Source organism: Phasianus colchicus, chromosome 3 (genome assembly GCF_987193195.1).
Source record: "Phasianus colchicus chromosome 3, bPhaCol1.hap1.1, whole genome shotgun sequence".
Classification (NCBI taxonomy): domain Eukaryota; kingdom Metazoa; phylum Chordata; class Aves; order Galliformes; family Phasianidae; genus Phasianus; species Phasianus colchicus.
The window spans coordinates 61,750,931-61,769,104 of record NC_143438.1 but is presented as its reverse complement, the minus strand read 5'-3'; the positions used below and the strand labels follow the sequence as shown (position 1 = coordinate 61,769,104).

Here is an 18,174-nt window from a genome sequence, read left to right as displayed (position 1 = left end):
TGTTTTTAGCCCAAGATAATGACAACTTTACAGCCTAATGTTATTCAAGTAGTACTTCATGACCAGAACTATCGTTTTCCACTTCAAATTTCCATGTATTTCCATCAATTTCATGCACTGTAAATGTTAGAAGGTGATGGATGTGAATCACATCTCTTTGCTGCTGTGGGAAAACCAGGAGGACACAAAAACATTTACTTGATACAGGAAAGTAAACTTCAATCATGTTAAGATAGAAGTTCTTAACATGACTCTGTCATCTCATCAACTTTATAATGTCCAGCTGTGTAGGGCAGATGAAGACTATCTGCTATAATTTGCAAACAAGGGATATAGAAGTCCTAGCAGGACACAATTGTATGAAATCTATAAAAGAAGCACAAAGCAGCATCACATATCCAGGAAGCAGTAGAGATTTATGCAGTCAGGAAACTCCAAGGCAGGTCCCCAGGTAGAAGTCTATAGAATTCTTAGCAGCAGATTTTAAATCGGGTCTTGCTAATCTATCAATTTATTCTGGAGGGCACAGACATCAGGTTAGCTAGAGCTGAAAACAGTTAGAAAAGGAAACATGTTCTCAAATAAAGCACAAAATCCTGTTGTTAAATATTCAGTACTTCCTCCTTATTCCAATTCCTTAAAAACTTTAAGTATTTTTAACATTATAAGCTGTCAGGCAAACATCAATCACAGAAGGTACAGGTAGACTTAGTGTTTCTCACAGTAAGAGAGGAAGACTGGATGACAGAGGTCTTTGCAAAGCCTAAAATCTTTCTCCACAATTTAAGTTCCTCTGCCTCTAAGAGATTTCTCTTCTTCCACATCTCTTTGGGGTTGGCAATTTAATTGCATAAGTCACAAAATTAATTTTGACCTTATAAGCACACTTTTCTTGGACTCCATGTATTTCTGAAAGTTATTCTGTCCCTTTTCCTACCTTTCAATATCGATTATTAAAATATAACTCCATTATCAGTCTCTCAAGTTGTGCAGAATCCAGTGCAAACAGACTTTTCACCTTTAAAAACACCACTCTCCTCCAGCTTCAGAAATCCCAGTGGCTTCTACATGATCTAAATCTTTCCAATGTCATTGCAGTGCTTAGGGATTTGGGGCCAAAACACATTCTCTAACCTTGCCTTGCTCAGTGTTATCACTATTTGTCTAACAGCAGCTGATTTTCAGGGCCTTCCTCCACACTGTCAGCTTCTGAAGGAGCCCTCTTGTTTCTCTGACACCTCATTTTGAAATCTTATCTAATACTACTTGAATATCAGATTCTGCATAAAAGAGCACTTCAGGATTTTTTTTCACACACACAAAAAAAAGATACAAAATAAAGTACAGAATTTATGAACGTAAGTAATCATGTCAATAGGAAAAACAGCTTATAGGAAAAAAAAAAAAAATAAAATCAAGGGGGTATTTTTCAGGTTACTTCTTATTTTAACTGACCTAAAAAGTTATTTTAAACCTATTATAAAATTTGGAAGAAATATAAAAAAGAAATATTATCCTCTCCTTTATAAAATCTTATGTCATGAAATCATGAAATTACAACACATTCACATGATGTTGATGTTACAACAATCAGCTTCTACAGTGAGCTACGACTACTTCTTAGTTGCTTATGCACCTACAAATCACACACAGAACCTTCTGTCATAAGTATTACTTTCTAAACACAAATTTAGTTCATGTATTTTTGCAGACAAATATACATACTCTGCATTTAAAGCTGTATGAGCTGAAGTTAAAGTAAATCACAGAACTCCGAGATCCCTTCGAGAAAGCAAGGATATTAAAAAAAACACAATTGAACAACTATTCTGCACTCCATTATGTTGTCTCAGGTACACAGTATGAGAACAATAAAAGGAAAGGTACAGGTTATAATAGCAAGGCAAGTTCTGGAAAGAGTTGGGAATGAAGTGAAAAAAAAAAAAAGACGGTTAAAAGGGAAGAGCACAAAAGAAGAAAGACAGCAGAAGTACTTTGCACAGGCTTAGTAATTTGGCAGCTATTTCATCTGCCAATATTCAAACTGTACAGCCAGCAAACATGTTCTGCTTAAACACTGAATGTGCAGTGTTTGATAGAATGATCTTTGGAATTGTATCCTTCAGGAATCTTCACTGTAAACACGGGAGTAATGCTGGTTACTATCAGATTATATTTGATATTCTAGCCCTTTCTCTATTCTGATAAAACAAACAAACAAATAAAAATTGTCATTGTCACTTCCCAAAATAAGCAAAATTACCTGTATACTCCAGAAGTGCCAAGAGTATCCGTGCCTTCACCTCTTAAAGAAAAAAGAAAAAAGGAAGTACATTGAAGTCATCACAGTTAAAAGGGTTTTCACCAAGATAATTATGCATTTGAAGTTCTTTCATATAAAAGTAGCTTCCAAGATCTATGCCATCCAATCCTATAACTACAAAACAGTTTTAAGTTTCAATTTCACTCAGTTTTATATTTGACTTGATAAAACCAATAAGCCATCAAAAGCACCAACAATGAGAAAAAGAAACACATGAAGAGTCACAGAATCGTAGGGGTTGGAAGGGACCTCCAGAGATCATCAAGTCCAATCCCCCTGCCAAAGCAGGTTCCCTACACCAGGTCACACAGGTAGGTGTCCAGGCGGGTCTTGAATATCTCCAGAGAAGGAGACTCCTATCTCAGAGTACACGTGTACCAGCTGGTCAGTGCAAGTGCAAATACGAAGAACTTCTGTCTTAAGACTTTGAAAGACAAGACCTGTTTTCATCAATTCCAACACTACTCCAGTTTTCCCCCTTGCTCTCTGGTTACATACATCAACATGAGGATAAAGTGACATTTTCGTCTATATCGAAGTATCCAGTAAAAATTAGAAATCACATTTTCACTTAATTCTCAGTCTTCAGCATATTGCTTGCCTTGTAACATTTGGTTTTGCTTTACAATTTATATAGTAAAAGGTACAAATTTAACAAATATCATACTTACAAAAACTTTTTATACATCTACTTATACTGTGGAAAAAATCCATTATATAAAAAGCAAAATAACCCTTTTCTTTCTCATTTTATTTTTGATTTGTCAAAGTTTTCATGTTGAAGGAAGTGATTCCTCCCATCTATCTGGTACCAGAGTTACCATAACCTCAGTGTCAAATTTCCAGCACATCAGTATTTTTACAGTATGTGCCTGAGGAACATGTCACTATTTCACACGCTTTCACATCTTGCCAGTCTTTCTTTCACACGCCCAATTTTCCATGCAATTCTATTTCAAGAATAGGAATGCAAACAGTTGTTATATAGTATACATTCATCTCAGGTGACTGAATTGACAGTATCAACAGCACAGTCTGGATTCTGCAACTGACCATACCTATTCAAAGCTGAAATCTTCCCTAAACGTGGTACTTAATATTTGGTGACTATGCTTAAAAATACCAAAACCTTTCAAGCTTGATCTGCAGCCATACTGTACACACACAGAGAAAGGAACTAACAATGCCTGTGCTTCCAAAATGCCTGCCCACACATACAAGAATCAACATTAATGATTACTCTTGAAAATTGCCTGGTCAAAAATCTTTGCCTTTGCTTTCTGTCACTTGAGAAATAATTAGAGAGACTAATAACTTCAGATCTCAGACAGCTGAGGTGTACTCCACTTAACATTCAGCCTAGTAACTGAAAATACAATAAAGGAAAAAGTATTTTCTATCTGAAGAATTTAGACACAGTGAGGCTATTATTTGCAGCTTGTTTTATGAGATTTGTTGGATCTCCAAATTCAAAAGCATTTGAGGTATCTACAAATAATGATTTCTTCCTTACGGGAAAACTACAGGATGCATCGACTTGCCTTTATCAATGCTAGAATTCTTCTCCATTTCAAAATATACCCTCAGGCAAGAGAATATTTTTAGGTTATTTGTTTAAGTAGAGACTTACCTGGGGTTAGAAGAGAACCTTGGATGTCTGTCAATGGCCTGTTTTTCAATAAATTCCAAATGCCACAGAAGTTTTCAGCCCTTCTTGCTACGTGGCATATGGAAAGGAATAACTTTCCAGCAATTTCTCTTTAGATCACGTGTTACGTAATACAAGAAGCTTTCAACATTTTTTTCCCCCATCACACTATTTTGGTCTTAGCTAGAAAAACTTTTATCTTGAAGGCTAGATTTTAGTTTTATTTTGTTTTTCACATACAAAGATATTTTTGTAGTAACACAAAGATTTGTACTTCATGTTTTATTATTTCATTTGAAATAGTTTTATGCCTTCAATGACTAAAAAGCTCCTACACTCCATGTTAAAATAAATGCGACCCTACTCAAAAGAACAGTATTCCTTATTTAAACTTAAAATTAATTTGCTAGCAAAAAACTTGCACTTCCTCATCAGGTTGTGTGACTAGCTTTGACTTCCTCTAGAACATCATTTTTAAATATGCTACTTTTATTTAGCAGGGTGGAGAGAGGGAGAGCGAAGGGAAGCATTTACAGATGCTTAACTTTGCTCTCCTTACTCCTTTCTGTTGTTATGCTTCCAAAAGTTCTCTTTCTTCCCATCCATCAGGCTGATTTTCCTGCTTCCTGCTCTAGTCATCCCTCATTTTGTTTTTCCTGCACTCTGTGATTTCCATGTCACATATATCTCATGTATTTTCAAAATCTTATACCTACGTTATTTTCTCTCTATTCATCCACCACTGAATTCCTGCTGTACTACTGCTGTCTTCTGCACAAAAAAAAAAAAAAAAAAAAAAAAAAAGTACTCCATCTTCCAAGATCCGCCTCAGCCAACAATTCAACAATTTGTCTTCACCTTCTTTGGTATAACAATTTAGTAGGCCCAGTCACTCTAAATGAGAACTTTCATTTTTCCTTAAGTTACTTACCTCCAGATAAATCCTCCTAGAATCTGTATGCCATTTAATCACAGGACTCTTCAAGTCCATCACCTTGATTAGCCTTCCCAGGCTCACTTCTACTGCAACCATAGTAAAAACTCTCCTTCTCTAATTATATGATATTACAACTGACAAGAGAGAAGGCAATCCCTATGTGTTTTAAAGTTACTCTGAAGTAAAGTTTACTTTTTGTTGTTGTTGTTGTTCTAGTACTCATAAAAAGAAAACTAACAGGTCAAAACAACCACTCTCTCATCCTCAAGGCATTCTTATGTTTCCCCATTTCTTCATACATATTAAACAAATTAAATAAAAAGAGTACCAAGATCTAGGTATTAAACAATTCATTTTCACGAGGATCCCATGTTTCCTTCTGAATTAATTTACTAATCAGTCTAATCTAATACAACATGTTCTACAAGGCAACAGAAAAGTAAATATATATACATATATCACAATAGTCTATGACCTATTTCTGAAAATAAAAATGAGTTGGTTTCCAGTACAGAGATGTATTTATTGGAAGCATCCATCCCTGCTTTACTTCAGCACTCATCAGCAGTGGTTAAGCACATTATTTACAACTATTTTTCCCCATGGTTTTCTATCTGTGATATCCTCTGCTTACTTTCTATGGAACCTGATATAAGAGACATCTTATTGATTATTGAAATATCACTTTACTTAGGAACAAACATGAAGATACTTCAGACAGCTTTGAATATCCCAAGACTTTGTTCAACTTGTTCAAAAGAGGCTTAAGCCCAATCAAGCAGTCATTAATGGCACATACTTTGTTTCTTCTGAAATAAGAGGAAAAAAGGAAAAAAACGCAAATAAGAGAGGAAAAAAAGAAAGTTAATTGTTGTACCACGTTTTAAGCTTTCAGCCAGAAACAGGTCAGAACAGAACTCTCCTGTGTATCCTGACCATATGTAAACACAACACATAATGGCAAAAGTAGAAAGGAGAAGAAAAATGCAGATATGAGGGGAAAATTTAGCTGCTATAGCATTTTTAACCTTGCTTTCTGCTCATCTGATTTTAGTTAGATGCAGACGCTGGTTTTGTCTCACGTTTAATTTATACAAGCCTAAGCCTGTCTAAATGACAGCAGCCTCCAAAACTGCCCGAGGGACACGTTTCTGCTCTGAATCTTTTCAGCACTGAATTAAATATACCTGTCCAGTCATGCCTTGTAAACTAAGCAATTATTCACTTCCACTCTCCTATTTCTCCTTCACACTATTTGTGCCAGGGAAGCCACAAGAATCTTTTGCTTTCAGGAATCCTTCCCATCACTTGAAGGCCTTGGTCCCACAGATAGATCAAAATGATGATGAAGATTTGGATAACATTCCTCTAGATTCTCAGGACCAAATATGAGCGGTATAAGCAGGAGGCGGAATAAGAATTAACTAAGAAAAACAAACAGAATACAGCAGAAACCTTTAAGGACTATTAATGTTGAATAAACAGCTTCAGATAATAACTTAACCGTAAAACAAATTATTTGGTTAAAAAGATGGCACAGAACCAGTGTTACAAATCTCTGACAAATGCTTAGGTGACATGGATGGAACAGGAGAGCCAAGAATATTTAAAATTGGCAGATAACTTCCAAGACAGAGTGATGAGTAAAGATGAGGCAGATTGCACACTGTCCTTGAACACAAGAATAATGCCTTTCCATGTTCTGATCTCTGAGCCATGCAGTATTTACAAGCACAACAATTGCAATAAAGTTAGCTACTATAAATTATTAACAGAGAAAATCTATTTTTCATCCCAGTTTCTGAAACACAAGGAAAATGTTCAGTAAATTTCTAGTCTCCTTCTGATAAATATCTCTATTACATTATAGTAGCATTTGAAAAAGTGAAATCTTGCACAATGGAAAGGTGGTGATTCATTTGGACCTTGCTGAACTCCCCCATGAAATTCTGTACTAGACTTAAAACCAAATTCATTTGAATAATCTCAGTCCAATACTAAGGGTATAAGATCAGTGTTGAAATTGGTCATTAATGCTATTTACAGGCAAACAATGTATACAAAAGATTGTCTGTCAGGCTTCAGAAAATCTTTAGAAGAGGTGTCGTGAAAGACTGTTAAAGATATTTCCATTCCTCCCAAACTCCCAAATTAATATTTGAATATTCTTTGACAGAAACTAGAAACAGCCCTTCAGAAAAAAAGTACCAAAAATACTTATTCATTTTTCACTCCGTGGCAACCATAATTAAATTAAAATAAGTATTCTTAGTATTAAACAATTAGCCCACTGTGATTGACCCTATATGCAGGAGCCATTCTTGTGGTTGTTCTTGTAATTTTCTATCCCAATCTGAAAATATGATCGCTTCTGATCTGAGAAAAAAATTCAGATGAGGAGGAGTTTGTTTTAATGGATTGGTTTATGGAGGTGTATCTTAATAAAACTTAGCAGAAAGTTTTTTTTTAGTGATCCAACTTTTCATTGTTTCTTAATGGAGCACCATGGAAATTAGCCAAGAAAATGAAAGATAAACACACACAAATCATTCAAAGTTAGATCTGACACAATTATTTGTTCTCACATAGACTCCAAGTGCAAATAGTTCTATAAAGATCATTTGGCTCATTATTTCTGTTTCACTGTCAAACAGTACAAGAAATAAAGCAGAAGCTACAGGTAAAATTTTTTGGTGAGGAAATCGACATTACTTTCTTATGAAGCCAGGAGACTGTAGGAAACCACAGATCACATTGTCAGTTAGTGTCAAGGAAGAGCAAAGCACTAAGTAACTATTAGACAATGGTGGGAGAGAGGTAAAGAAAGAGCAATAATGGCACCAGATGTGATAGACTGAGGAAGTGATAATGATTCCAGAACAACGACAGATAAGAGGAAGAAACAGGCCAAAGGTTATTCTGCAGTCTTCATTTTTCCACTTAAGAAGGTACAAAAAAAGGATTTTAATTTCAAGGAAAGCCCAATCTGTCCCATGAAGATGACAAATCAGTCAAACTCCCTGCACTTATCTGAAAACTCTCTTCCCTTCAGTATCTAATATCAGTAGGGTAAGCATCAGGCAGCTGAGACGTGTTCCACTAATCTTGTTACTATAAGCATAAAAAAAGTCCTCACATTCAGGTGTTTAAACAAGCAATTGTATCTTTCCCCTTCCCTTTTCCAGGATCTACGCCACAAATTGAGCGTTTGTTTATGGCCATACTCTTCCTACTGACCTTCAACAAATTTTCTGATACTCTGGGCAAGACTCCGGACACTGCTGGGAAGGTTCCAAGGGTCTTGCTTGATGTGAAGTCGTAACCTCTTTGGACAGCTAAGCTTCGGTTCCATTTCCTGCTGAAACTCTATGCAAAAATAAAAACAATATTTCTTCTGTATAAATCTCTTGAGAAAAATCACAGGCATTATTTCTTTTTAAATGTTTTCATACCACAGGAAGAGGTCGTCTTATTTAACTCTTGTTACAGTCAGAGTGACAAGCCTAGCAATTGTCTAAGCTCCCCACTTAGTCAAAGGAGTAAGAAAGCAACAATCAAAAAAATACTCCTTCTGAACCAGGTATTTCAGACAGAATGTGACTGTCCTCATGGAGCAAGAGAGCCCAGAACTTTTAGAGGCAAGTGTATGCAAAACTAATCCAATTAGAAAATTAAATTTTAATTAAGACAAAATTACTTATTCTTTGACCTAGTCTCTTAAAGCATTCAAGTGCCCCTTGTACTGTTTCAGAAGTTCATGAATACCAAGGATAAAACACCCAGCTCGTCCATACCTTGTGACTAACTGAACATTTATTATATCACTGAAAGGTTAATGTTTTGTTAGTCTGTCGCATGCTTAGCCTGAAACACTGAAAACTTAAGTACAAATGCTCTAGGTTCATTCTCATAGGCTTGGTCCCAGAATTGGAAATGGAGAAAGAGAAGGTAAGTAAGAGGAAGAGATTATGCTGACTTCCAAACAAACTCAGAGTACTTGAGGCTTCAAAAGACCAGGTAATTGGGCTGCAGTTAATTACATTCTCTTGACATCAGTGAGATTTTGGTGATCTGTAGAAGTCAGAGATCTGCTCTATGCCATTTACAATTAGCTTTCTTTGCAAAAAGACATGTGGCAGGGTTAAATAATCCATAATCAAACCTACTGCACAGTTATACACAACAATACAACATTCTGCCTCCCACTGACCTTTCTTTTTAATTATTTTTAACTCTTTGCTAAAAGAAGTCCATAGTGTTTTTCATCATAATCTTATGGCTATCAACACTTGCCTATTTTATCTCAAATTACACTTTTTTTTTTTTTAAATCAGTAATATTTATGTAAGTACATAAATGGTATAAATATTATTGTGACTATAAATTTACATTTGCAAATTGTAAATCAACTTCATAAATAAAATATGTACAAAAATGTCTACAAAATAGATTAAAACAGATCAAAAATTGAGACAAATATGTAATAAAGATACCTGCAAGACACAAAATCAGCTTCTTACTTCAAAAAACTCAGCAATTCTATAGCCAGTTCAGAATCTACAACTGGTGACTTTCCAAGAAATATGAAATATACATCTAACAATAAAAGTGTTAGAAACAGGTTTTCCACTAAGTCTAAAATCTACTTAAAATTTTCCAAGATCAATTATCACATAATATAGCAAAAATAAGCAAAAATTAGTTTTTTTTTTTTTTAACATCCAGCTCAAGGATTACATGGCCAAATCTACATACTTTTCAAGCTGCCTTTTGATTCAGATAGATAGAATTGTTACCTTGTAGGCCTCGGCCCGGTGTAAAGTGTTTTGTCTGTTCAAAGGCCCTCATCACAGCTGGTCCTTTCAGAAGACTGACAATTGAATCAACCTGTTGGGATCAAAATTCTGTGAGACAGGTGTTTTCTATAGCAGAGATCTGAAATTCTTTCTTTGAGAAACACAGACTAGAAGAAAACTGCTTTGGATGCTTTCTTACCTAATTGCTGTAGTTAAAGTTACTAAATACAAGGGCCTGTTTAATCGGTAGTTTTGAACTATTTACAGAAAAACAGAAGGAGAAGGAGTAAATACATACCATCCCAAGAAACAGTGGAAAGCAAAAGTAAAAAAAAAATAATAATAATAATAAAAAAATTGCTAAAGACATTTTAGATCAAATATGGATGTTATTATTAAAGGCAAAAAAAAAAAAAAAATCTCATACTTGACCAAAAAGATGTTCCAAACAGCTATGGAGCTTGTCTTGTTTATCATGAGAGATTCGAACACTTATGGGAAGCTCATCGCCTGAAAAATATTTTAAAATTAGAAATTGTTTAGAAGGTTCAGCACATTTTCCAAAATATTTATAGCCTGGGTAATCTGGTAATCTTTGCACATATATGATACTTAGGCCTTCAGGACTATACCCATTATAGTTCTAGTAAACACGGTGCGTTATTCAGAATCACAGAATGAATTATTGAATCACCAAGGTTGGAAAAGACCTCCAAGATCATCCAGTCCAACCATCCACCTATCACTAACATTTCCCCACTAAACCATGTTCCTCAGTACAACATCTAAATGTTTCTTGAACGCAATCCCACAGTATGCAATCGTTTTCCCCACGTAGTTTGCATTAGGCACACAGCATAATACAGAAATAGCACTTAGAGAAAGGATCATATTTAAAATCCAAACGAATGTGGATTTAGGCAATGTGGTCTAGCTTGAACAGGGGATTAGACTGGATGATCTTAAGAGGTCCATTCCAATCCCAGTGATCCTATAATCAGAACACAAGATTCTTCTGTGCTGGACAACACAGTCCCAGAGTAACCAGCAAATTAGCATGAATGGTGCAGACCACCAAGTCACCAAAAATCAAGAAATTTTTGTGGGGACTGACTCTTCACAATCTTAATGCTCTTACTATTGAAATGGTTCTGATAGTTTGGTACTTAAACAACAATACAGTAACCAAGCCCTGTATTTGATACAAAGCTTTTAGTGGTACACAGAAAATTGTTTTCTAAAACAATGCAGAGGAGGACTCTCCTAGGTCACAGCCCTCAGTCACTGGCACTCTCAGACAACAGGAGATGCAAGCTGAACTCTTTCAAAAACTGAAAAACCGAGCTTACAACTGGTTTTCCCCCTTGCTGTTACAATGACAGATAACGAGTAGCCACTTGATAATTTATAACCCAAATTTATTCATGGTCAATCTAGACTCATTTTTCTCATGTCAGTGAAACACTTAAATAGCAGTTTTGTCTCCTTGATTTTCTTTTCAGCTCCTTTAGATGCCCTTTATAGGCAGCAGTTATAACCTTTCACAAGATTTTATTAGTAACAAATGGAGCACAGTGCCAAAGAAATCCAATCTGAAGTCAGCCACGCTAGCTTCGGAAGTAGAAGAAAATTAAGTCATTCAGAAAGCGGAAGTTCACTGAGTGGCAATACCTATCAACATTAACACTGTATCTGCACTTGATACCTATACTTTTTCGGGTACCTAAAAGCAGTTCGGGTACCTAAAAGCAGTACCTCAGAGTCATATCTGTTTGTCAGTACACTAGGATGAAGATAAAGACCCTGTGTTTTCTTTATCCCTTTTCTCTGTATCTACTCCCCACTCTTCAAATTTCTTGAAAGCAACTGACTAGAATTACATTATTCATAAGGTATCTCAGATACCTTGCATAATGTCATAATACTTTCTTAAAAAAACCTCTCCTGATATGACCAACACTAAAGTTTTCTTTCTTTATGACCAAGTCTCAGTATTGGCTCATATTCAACTAATATGCCCAGTTCTTTCTGTTTCTAAATCACTCCCAAATGATAAACTAACAGCTTAGAGCAAATATTTTTATTATTAGTCCCTGAGTATATGACCTTGTACTCCATGCAGTTAAATCCCATCTCATTCCTATTAGCAGCTGCATTTATTTAAATTCAATTTGTCATGGCATAAACAAAAATGTGCTCCTATGTGGTCTCACATTCCTTCCAACAAACATACACAGCCATATCCTGCATTCTGGATGCTGACGCAGGCTGGGCAAGCATTCTGTGCTCACCTAAAATGATCCTCACTCTGTGCAACATAACTCTGACAAGGTCAGGGCATGAAAGTGGTTAAAAGTAGTCACACTAAGAGCTCTAACTAATTCAGTCTACCCACAGAGGTGCTGTCTCTTTCACAGAAGAACTCTTTAAGTGCAGCTCTAGCTAGGCAGAAACAAAACAACACACTTCTATTACCAAGGAGGACGCAATTTTTATAATAAAAACAGCAACAAAACTGCCAGGTAAATGAAAAGAATAAACCTGAGTAAAAGCAACCAATGACAGATTCATAGCTGACTTCTCTAAACATACCTGAATCCATTTCATCACTGTGAAAGTAAGAACTGCACTGACTGCTACAAATGCTGGTGAACGATGCAATGGAGTTCCTGTTGCTGTTGCAATCGCTTGGAAAACAAAACAAAGCAGAATTAAATAAAGCCTTGTCCTTTTACACAGGCATTATATCAAAATTATACATAGTTTTTCCCTTTTCTGCTTTTGACCCTAATGATGAGATGGTCCTTACAATTTTTTTATTAACAGAAAAGATCGCTGTCCTTAGGCTGTCATAATTTACAGTTATGATAGGGCTCAGACAACTAGCTTTCTGACTCAATGATACCATTTTCATTCCTAAGTTTGCATTGCAAGCAAGTATTTGCAGACTGAAAATATATACTTTCAATGTGAAACAACTGGATTTTCTTACATGAGCGACAGTTTTCGAATCTATTGCCTCAAACAATTTAGTAACTCTACAATTAAATTCTGTGTTCAGTCCATAACTAATACAATATTACCAAGTACTCTGGTTTTATGATTTGCAAACTAGAACCCATATTGGGCTTAGAACAGATTCAGTCCATTTCACTAGCAGAGAAACTCAAATTACAAACTACTTATCTCTACCAGGCTTAGTTTCAAGCTGCTACAGAACTGCTTTCTTCAGAGTGTCTGGTATGATGCTACATTTTGGTTCTAGAAGAACAGTGTTGATAACACACCAATGTTTATAGTTGCTGCTAAGCAGTGCTGTACAGAGCTGAGGCCATTTACAGCGAAGGGCCAAGGAGCTGGGAGGGGACAGAATCAAGACATCTGACTTAAGCTGGTCAAAGGGATATTATGCAGAAGGAGTTTTTGAAGGAGACAGAAGTTCATCTCATCTATTCCACTTGCTAAGGAGGCTAGCTGGGCATTGGTCAGGGGTGGTGAGCAATTGCTTGTGCATCACTTGATATATTCATTCACATATATATTATCCTTTTTCTTTTAGTAGATAGTTTTGTCTCAGCCCACAAGATCCACTTTGTTTATTTTCTTCTCACCCCACTGGGAAGCGGGGGAGTGAGCAAAGGGCTGCGTGGTGTTGAGCCAGCTGCTGGGTTAAACCACAACACAGCCAAAATATGTTTTATTAGTCCAGCTTTTCCGAATGTTCATTCTGTGAGAGATGTAGACGTTTACATATATAACTTCAGTGCAAATTTTTATGCATAAAAAATGTCACCCATATTGGTCTGGTAAGGAGATTTGGGGATTAAAATGTGAGGGTTTTTTTTCCTGCTGTTTTCTCTGCTGTAGATACTATACTCATTCACCTCGTCCTCTCTCTCAATAATAAATTGTTCCATACTGAAAATAGACAGACTTCTGCAGCACAGAGTAAAACTTAACCTTTTGTACTGAAAAAACTATGAAGAAAAAATTGAATTCTAAGTCTTCAACAGTGAATTGTTTATTCACTTGAAGAAGACTGTCTAGATTCGGGAAATGATCAAGTAACTATCCAGTAGAGGGAGTCTTAAAAACCTCAGTGAATTCAAGATCATGTACAAATGTACCTAAAGCACATTTAAACGTAAGGAATTGGCTCTAGTTCCATGAATTGGGTGTACCATAAATCAAAACATAAATAGGTATATTTTATATATATGGCTACAATTATTCATTCATTCACAAGCTCCCTATTTGTTTTGATTATTTTTGTAAAAATAGAAGTTACTCTTACTATTTTTGGCATAGTAATGTATCTAGTCAGCTACAAGTGAGTGGGGAAAATGTTAAATTGAACCAATGTGGCACAATTACAATCAAATCCATTAAATAGATGAAAAGACATCAGTAACATGTTCCTACAGCGAATGAACAGTCCAAGGATTATTAAGAATTTCTGGCTGGATATTAAGAAATGTTTTCTAACTAATTCTGTTCACATACGAAAGTCCCCAAAGGGAAGATGAAGGTTATTTAAAACAGGATTTTGCTAAGTATGAGAAAATGAAACATGGGAAAATGAGAAACAGATTAAACATAGCAACTACATGCCATATCATTCTGCTTTTTTTTTTTGTGTGTGTGTGTGTGTGTTGTAAGGTTTAGAATGAGGTCTTACAATATAAAATTAGGGCATTCTAACAGTTGAAATTAGCATACTAATTATAATAATGTCACAATGGGATCTGAAAATTTCAAGTTTCGTCTAATATAATTATTTAAAGAAACTACAAAAAAGTCTAAAAAGGCAAAAAAAAAAGTGATTCTACTTTCTAGTCGTAATAATTAACCATGATAATGAACATACATAGCCATTAGTTTTAGATCAATCTATGTGTGTTCATTATCATGGTTCACTGCTCTGAAAGTAATACCTCCTGTTTATTTCCATGGAAACTACAACTGATACAAAGAACACAATAACACTAGTTCATAAAGTAAATTCTCAGCTACAAAACACTATTTTTCAACACAGTCACCACCATTAGCTATGCATCATCACCCAAAATGAAGTTAAAAAGCCTGCATGCTTCACTCTTAAAAATCTGCACCAGCAGAGGTGACCCACTGTTGCTGTACCACTGCTGTAGTGCACCACTCACTACCTCACTGAGTTCACATTCACAATGATGAATGTCAACACCATTTTTTCCCATAAGGAGGAATTCAGTGACAGACTTTTGCTTCATACGCACTTCCATGTCAGATGTCGCTTTGTCAGACTGCCCTCTGCTGCCATCCGTCACATGGCAACAAAATGCAATGGAATATTGGTGGAAAGGTTCAACCGTACCACCAACACCCACGTCGGTAAACATAATAAATTAGGAAGCATTACTTTTGGGAAAGCCATTGTATAATAGAGGCTTATTTTACTTGCAGCTAAAATTTAATTTAGATTTTACATCAAGTGTAATTAACCAATTCTCTCTAAGCGTCAGGAGGTTGTCTTTATAAAGACCTGTGCTTGATATAATTACTTCTTCCTTTTCAAATTTCTTTGCATTTTAATTCACAGTAAGGATGATGCACTATGAATTCTAGATGTGGGATGTTGCTACCATATTGACCAGAAGAAGAAAAAGAGCATGTGTTGAGAATCAGATTTTTTTTTTCCTTGAGATCAGCAAGAATGGTGGCTGTGGCCTCTTGCTTTCCATGGCAGATATTCAGATTTTGTTGGGGAGCATCATAACGAAAATATTCTATTTCTTACAAGTAATATAAAAAAAAGCTTTATAGCTCTGGCTGTAATATCCTATTAAGTTTAAGGACACTGAAGATCTAATAGCTAATCTATAAGCAAGCAAGTTTATTTTACACATCTTGTAACATACCTGGATACCAGTCATTCTAGAAATGTCAGAATCACTTGTTTTTAAATTCTTCTTGATTTTATACAAACACACAGACTTGATTTGTTAGACAGACAAATAAAAATATTATTAGTAAAAGTACCTGTAAGAATCTCTATTGCTGATAGTATCATGACCAGAATCTTCTTGTTCATCACCTGTCACACTGAAGCAGACCTTCTTTCCATTCCTTTCCCCCTTTTCATTGTCACCGTCTGCTGGTACTAGAGGCTCAGGTGTTTTACGTTCTGATTTTGGAGAGTACGTTATTGAAGAAAGAAGGCTGAGAGACAAAAAAAAAAAAAAAAACCACGAAGATTTTTAATGTTTTTTCCACCTACAGATTATTTCTCATCAACATCTTCCAAATATTATCCTATAATATGACATGAGATTACCTTTATTCAGTCCATGTCTGTTTGAAACACTATTTGAAACAAGGGTGGTATATTCTCCTGTTAAAAAGTCTTCATTTGACTTGATCATGCTTTAATCGATGAAACTAATCAACTATTTGAACCTCTATGAAAGCAAGATTTCATTTGAGGATGAAATACAGCCTATTCTTGGAGACATTTTATATTAATGGAAATACTTCTAGGAATGAATCAGATGCTTCTCAGCACAAAACAAGATAACAAATAAAGAAACTATTTCTCTGTGAAAAATATGTATTTTCTTAATTACTACTGTAGCAGATACAGCAGCCTCTTTCAAAACATTTTAAGAATTGTTATTAACATGCCTGTGTTATTTCCTCACATTCCAAGCATCTAAGTCACTATCACTAGTAAAACTGATGATTAATCTACAAGCTTCTGTGAAGAGCACAAAATGACATCCAGTCAAGAACAGAGAACAGTACAAACTGCTGCATTTGGAAAATGCACATATATTGGAAGCAAAAAGACTCACATTCCTGAGTGATTAATTTATATTGGGAATGAGATGTTCTCATTTACTTTCAAAATCAGAACATATAACGCAGACTATTCTGTTTTAACAGAACACTCCACTGCAATGATGTTTTCAAACTAGTGTTTGGATGTGGAAGGCAGCATTTTTCTTGCAAAAACTTCTTTCTAAATTGTAATTTTTCACTAAAATCAGATGACGTTGAGTTCTTAAAAAATTAAAGAATTGTACACTTCAGAAATGAGATAGGGTAAAGTATCTCGTAATGCTGTTTGTTTACTGTAAAGCAATGAACACATAGCTCAAACAATGGCTCCGTCTCATTGGAATTACGACCTGATTGATGTTAACATAGGGCTTGACATTAACTTCAAGAAAACAAGGATGGCAAACAAAGCTTTTTAGCAATTTCTTTCACCATTTCTGCATAGCTTTCTCCTACTAAAAACTAATGAGACAGACTGACAAATATACGTGTCAGATACGCGCATCCTGCATGAAGGAAAAGGTACTGTAACTGAAACTGAAATGTAGATAAATTGTGTATAAAATAAAAATAATTCTACTGGGCCTTAAGCTCATCCATCCACTAGAAAGACATATTTTGGCTACATGATGCCTTACTGCTTCAGTGTGAAATCACCACTCAGTTCCTCCCTATCACTTTAAGCAATCTCTTAGCAGGACTTCACAAAGATGGGAAGGAAGATGGAGTGTGCACTTTACAATGGTGTTCAGTTTGATCTATCTTCTCCTTATCTGTTATGAAAATGTAAATTTTAAATAATCAGTTCTTCACATCTGTAAGACCGATTAGTACAGAATGTTCTGAATGCCAAAATACAAAAAAGGAATTAGACAAACATGTGGCAGGTGATTCTAACTTTTCCAGAAAGGTCAATTTCAAGAAGACCCAGTAGCACTGTCCACTGGAAGATGAGGCAAAGAATAATTAATATATACTTCTCTTATTTTCTCGTGTTCCCATTATCACCTCCTTTTAGGATAAAAAAAGAAAAGGCCTTGGGACAGATACATTCTGGTAACTTCTTGTGGATTTTGTTGTTGCAAGAAAGTAATCGAGAGTAAGAAACAAACAAGCATAATGAATTGCTATTTCAGCTCCTGAAAATATCTTCCCCCAAGTAATTATTTGTCAAGAAACAGACAGACTATTATATCCTGTTCTTTTATGCGACTGTTTAGTCACTGCTGCCAAGATCTTGGAAAAAGACTGATGAAGGTAGCTGGAGCTTTTCCTAAGGGAGCTTTTCACTTTCTCCCAGCATGCAGGCTCTTTTTCTAAGGAAATTTTTTTGCTGAACTACTGTGAACGAAAGCTGGAACTCTGGATAACAGAGCTCTGGAGCTGGAGTTCCTGAGGTCACTGAAGTGCTTTTAGAAACCCAATTCAGAGAATCTAAAACACACAAAACCAAACCTGGTCTCAGAAAAACACATCAACCATTTTTAAACATACTTATTTTCTCAAGTGTTTCTTCTTTTTAAATATAGTACATGCACATTGTATTTTCTTTGGAGACGGTCTACCACAGACAAAATTGTCTTAGACATCCATCTGTCAGAGGAAAAATATGAGTAGTATGTATGAGTAAAATGTATGAGTAGTATGTATAAGG

General features: G+C 35.5%; 1 protein-coding gene across 1 annotated transcript in view; it reads right to left on the bottom strand.

The window, feature by feature from the left end:
- The window catches only part of PREX2 (phosphatidylinositol-3,4,5-trisphosphate dependent Rac exchange factor 2), a 176,629-nt gene that overhangs the window by 50,781 nt on the left and 107,674 nt on the right, over positions 1-18,174 (bottom strand). Inside the window, exons 26-31 of the mRNA XM_031604865.2 lie at positions 15,723-15,902; positions 12,297-12,391; positions 10,132-10,214; positions 9,705-9,795; positions 8,146-8,274; positions 2,264-2,305 (exon numbers count right to left, since the gene is read on the bottom strand). Of these exons, the coding sequence (XP_031460725.2) occupies positions 2,264-2,305; positions 8,146-8,274; positions 9,705-9,795; positions 10,132-10,214; positions 12,297-12,391; positions 15,723-15,902 (620 nt within the window). The remainder of the gene's footprint in view (positions 1-2,263; positions 2,306-8,145; positions 8,275-9,704; positions 9,796-10,131; positions 10,215-12,296; positions 12,392-15,722; positions 15,903-18,174) is intronic.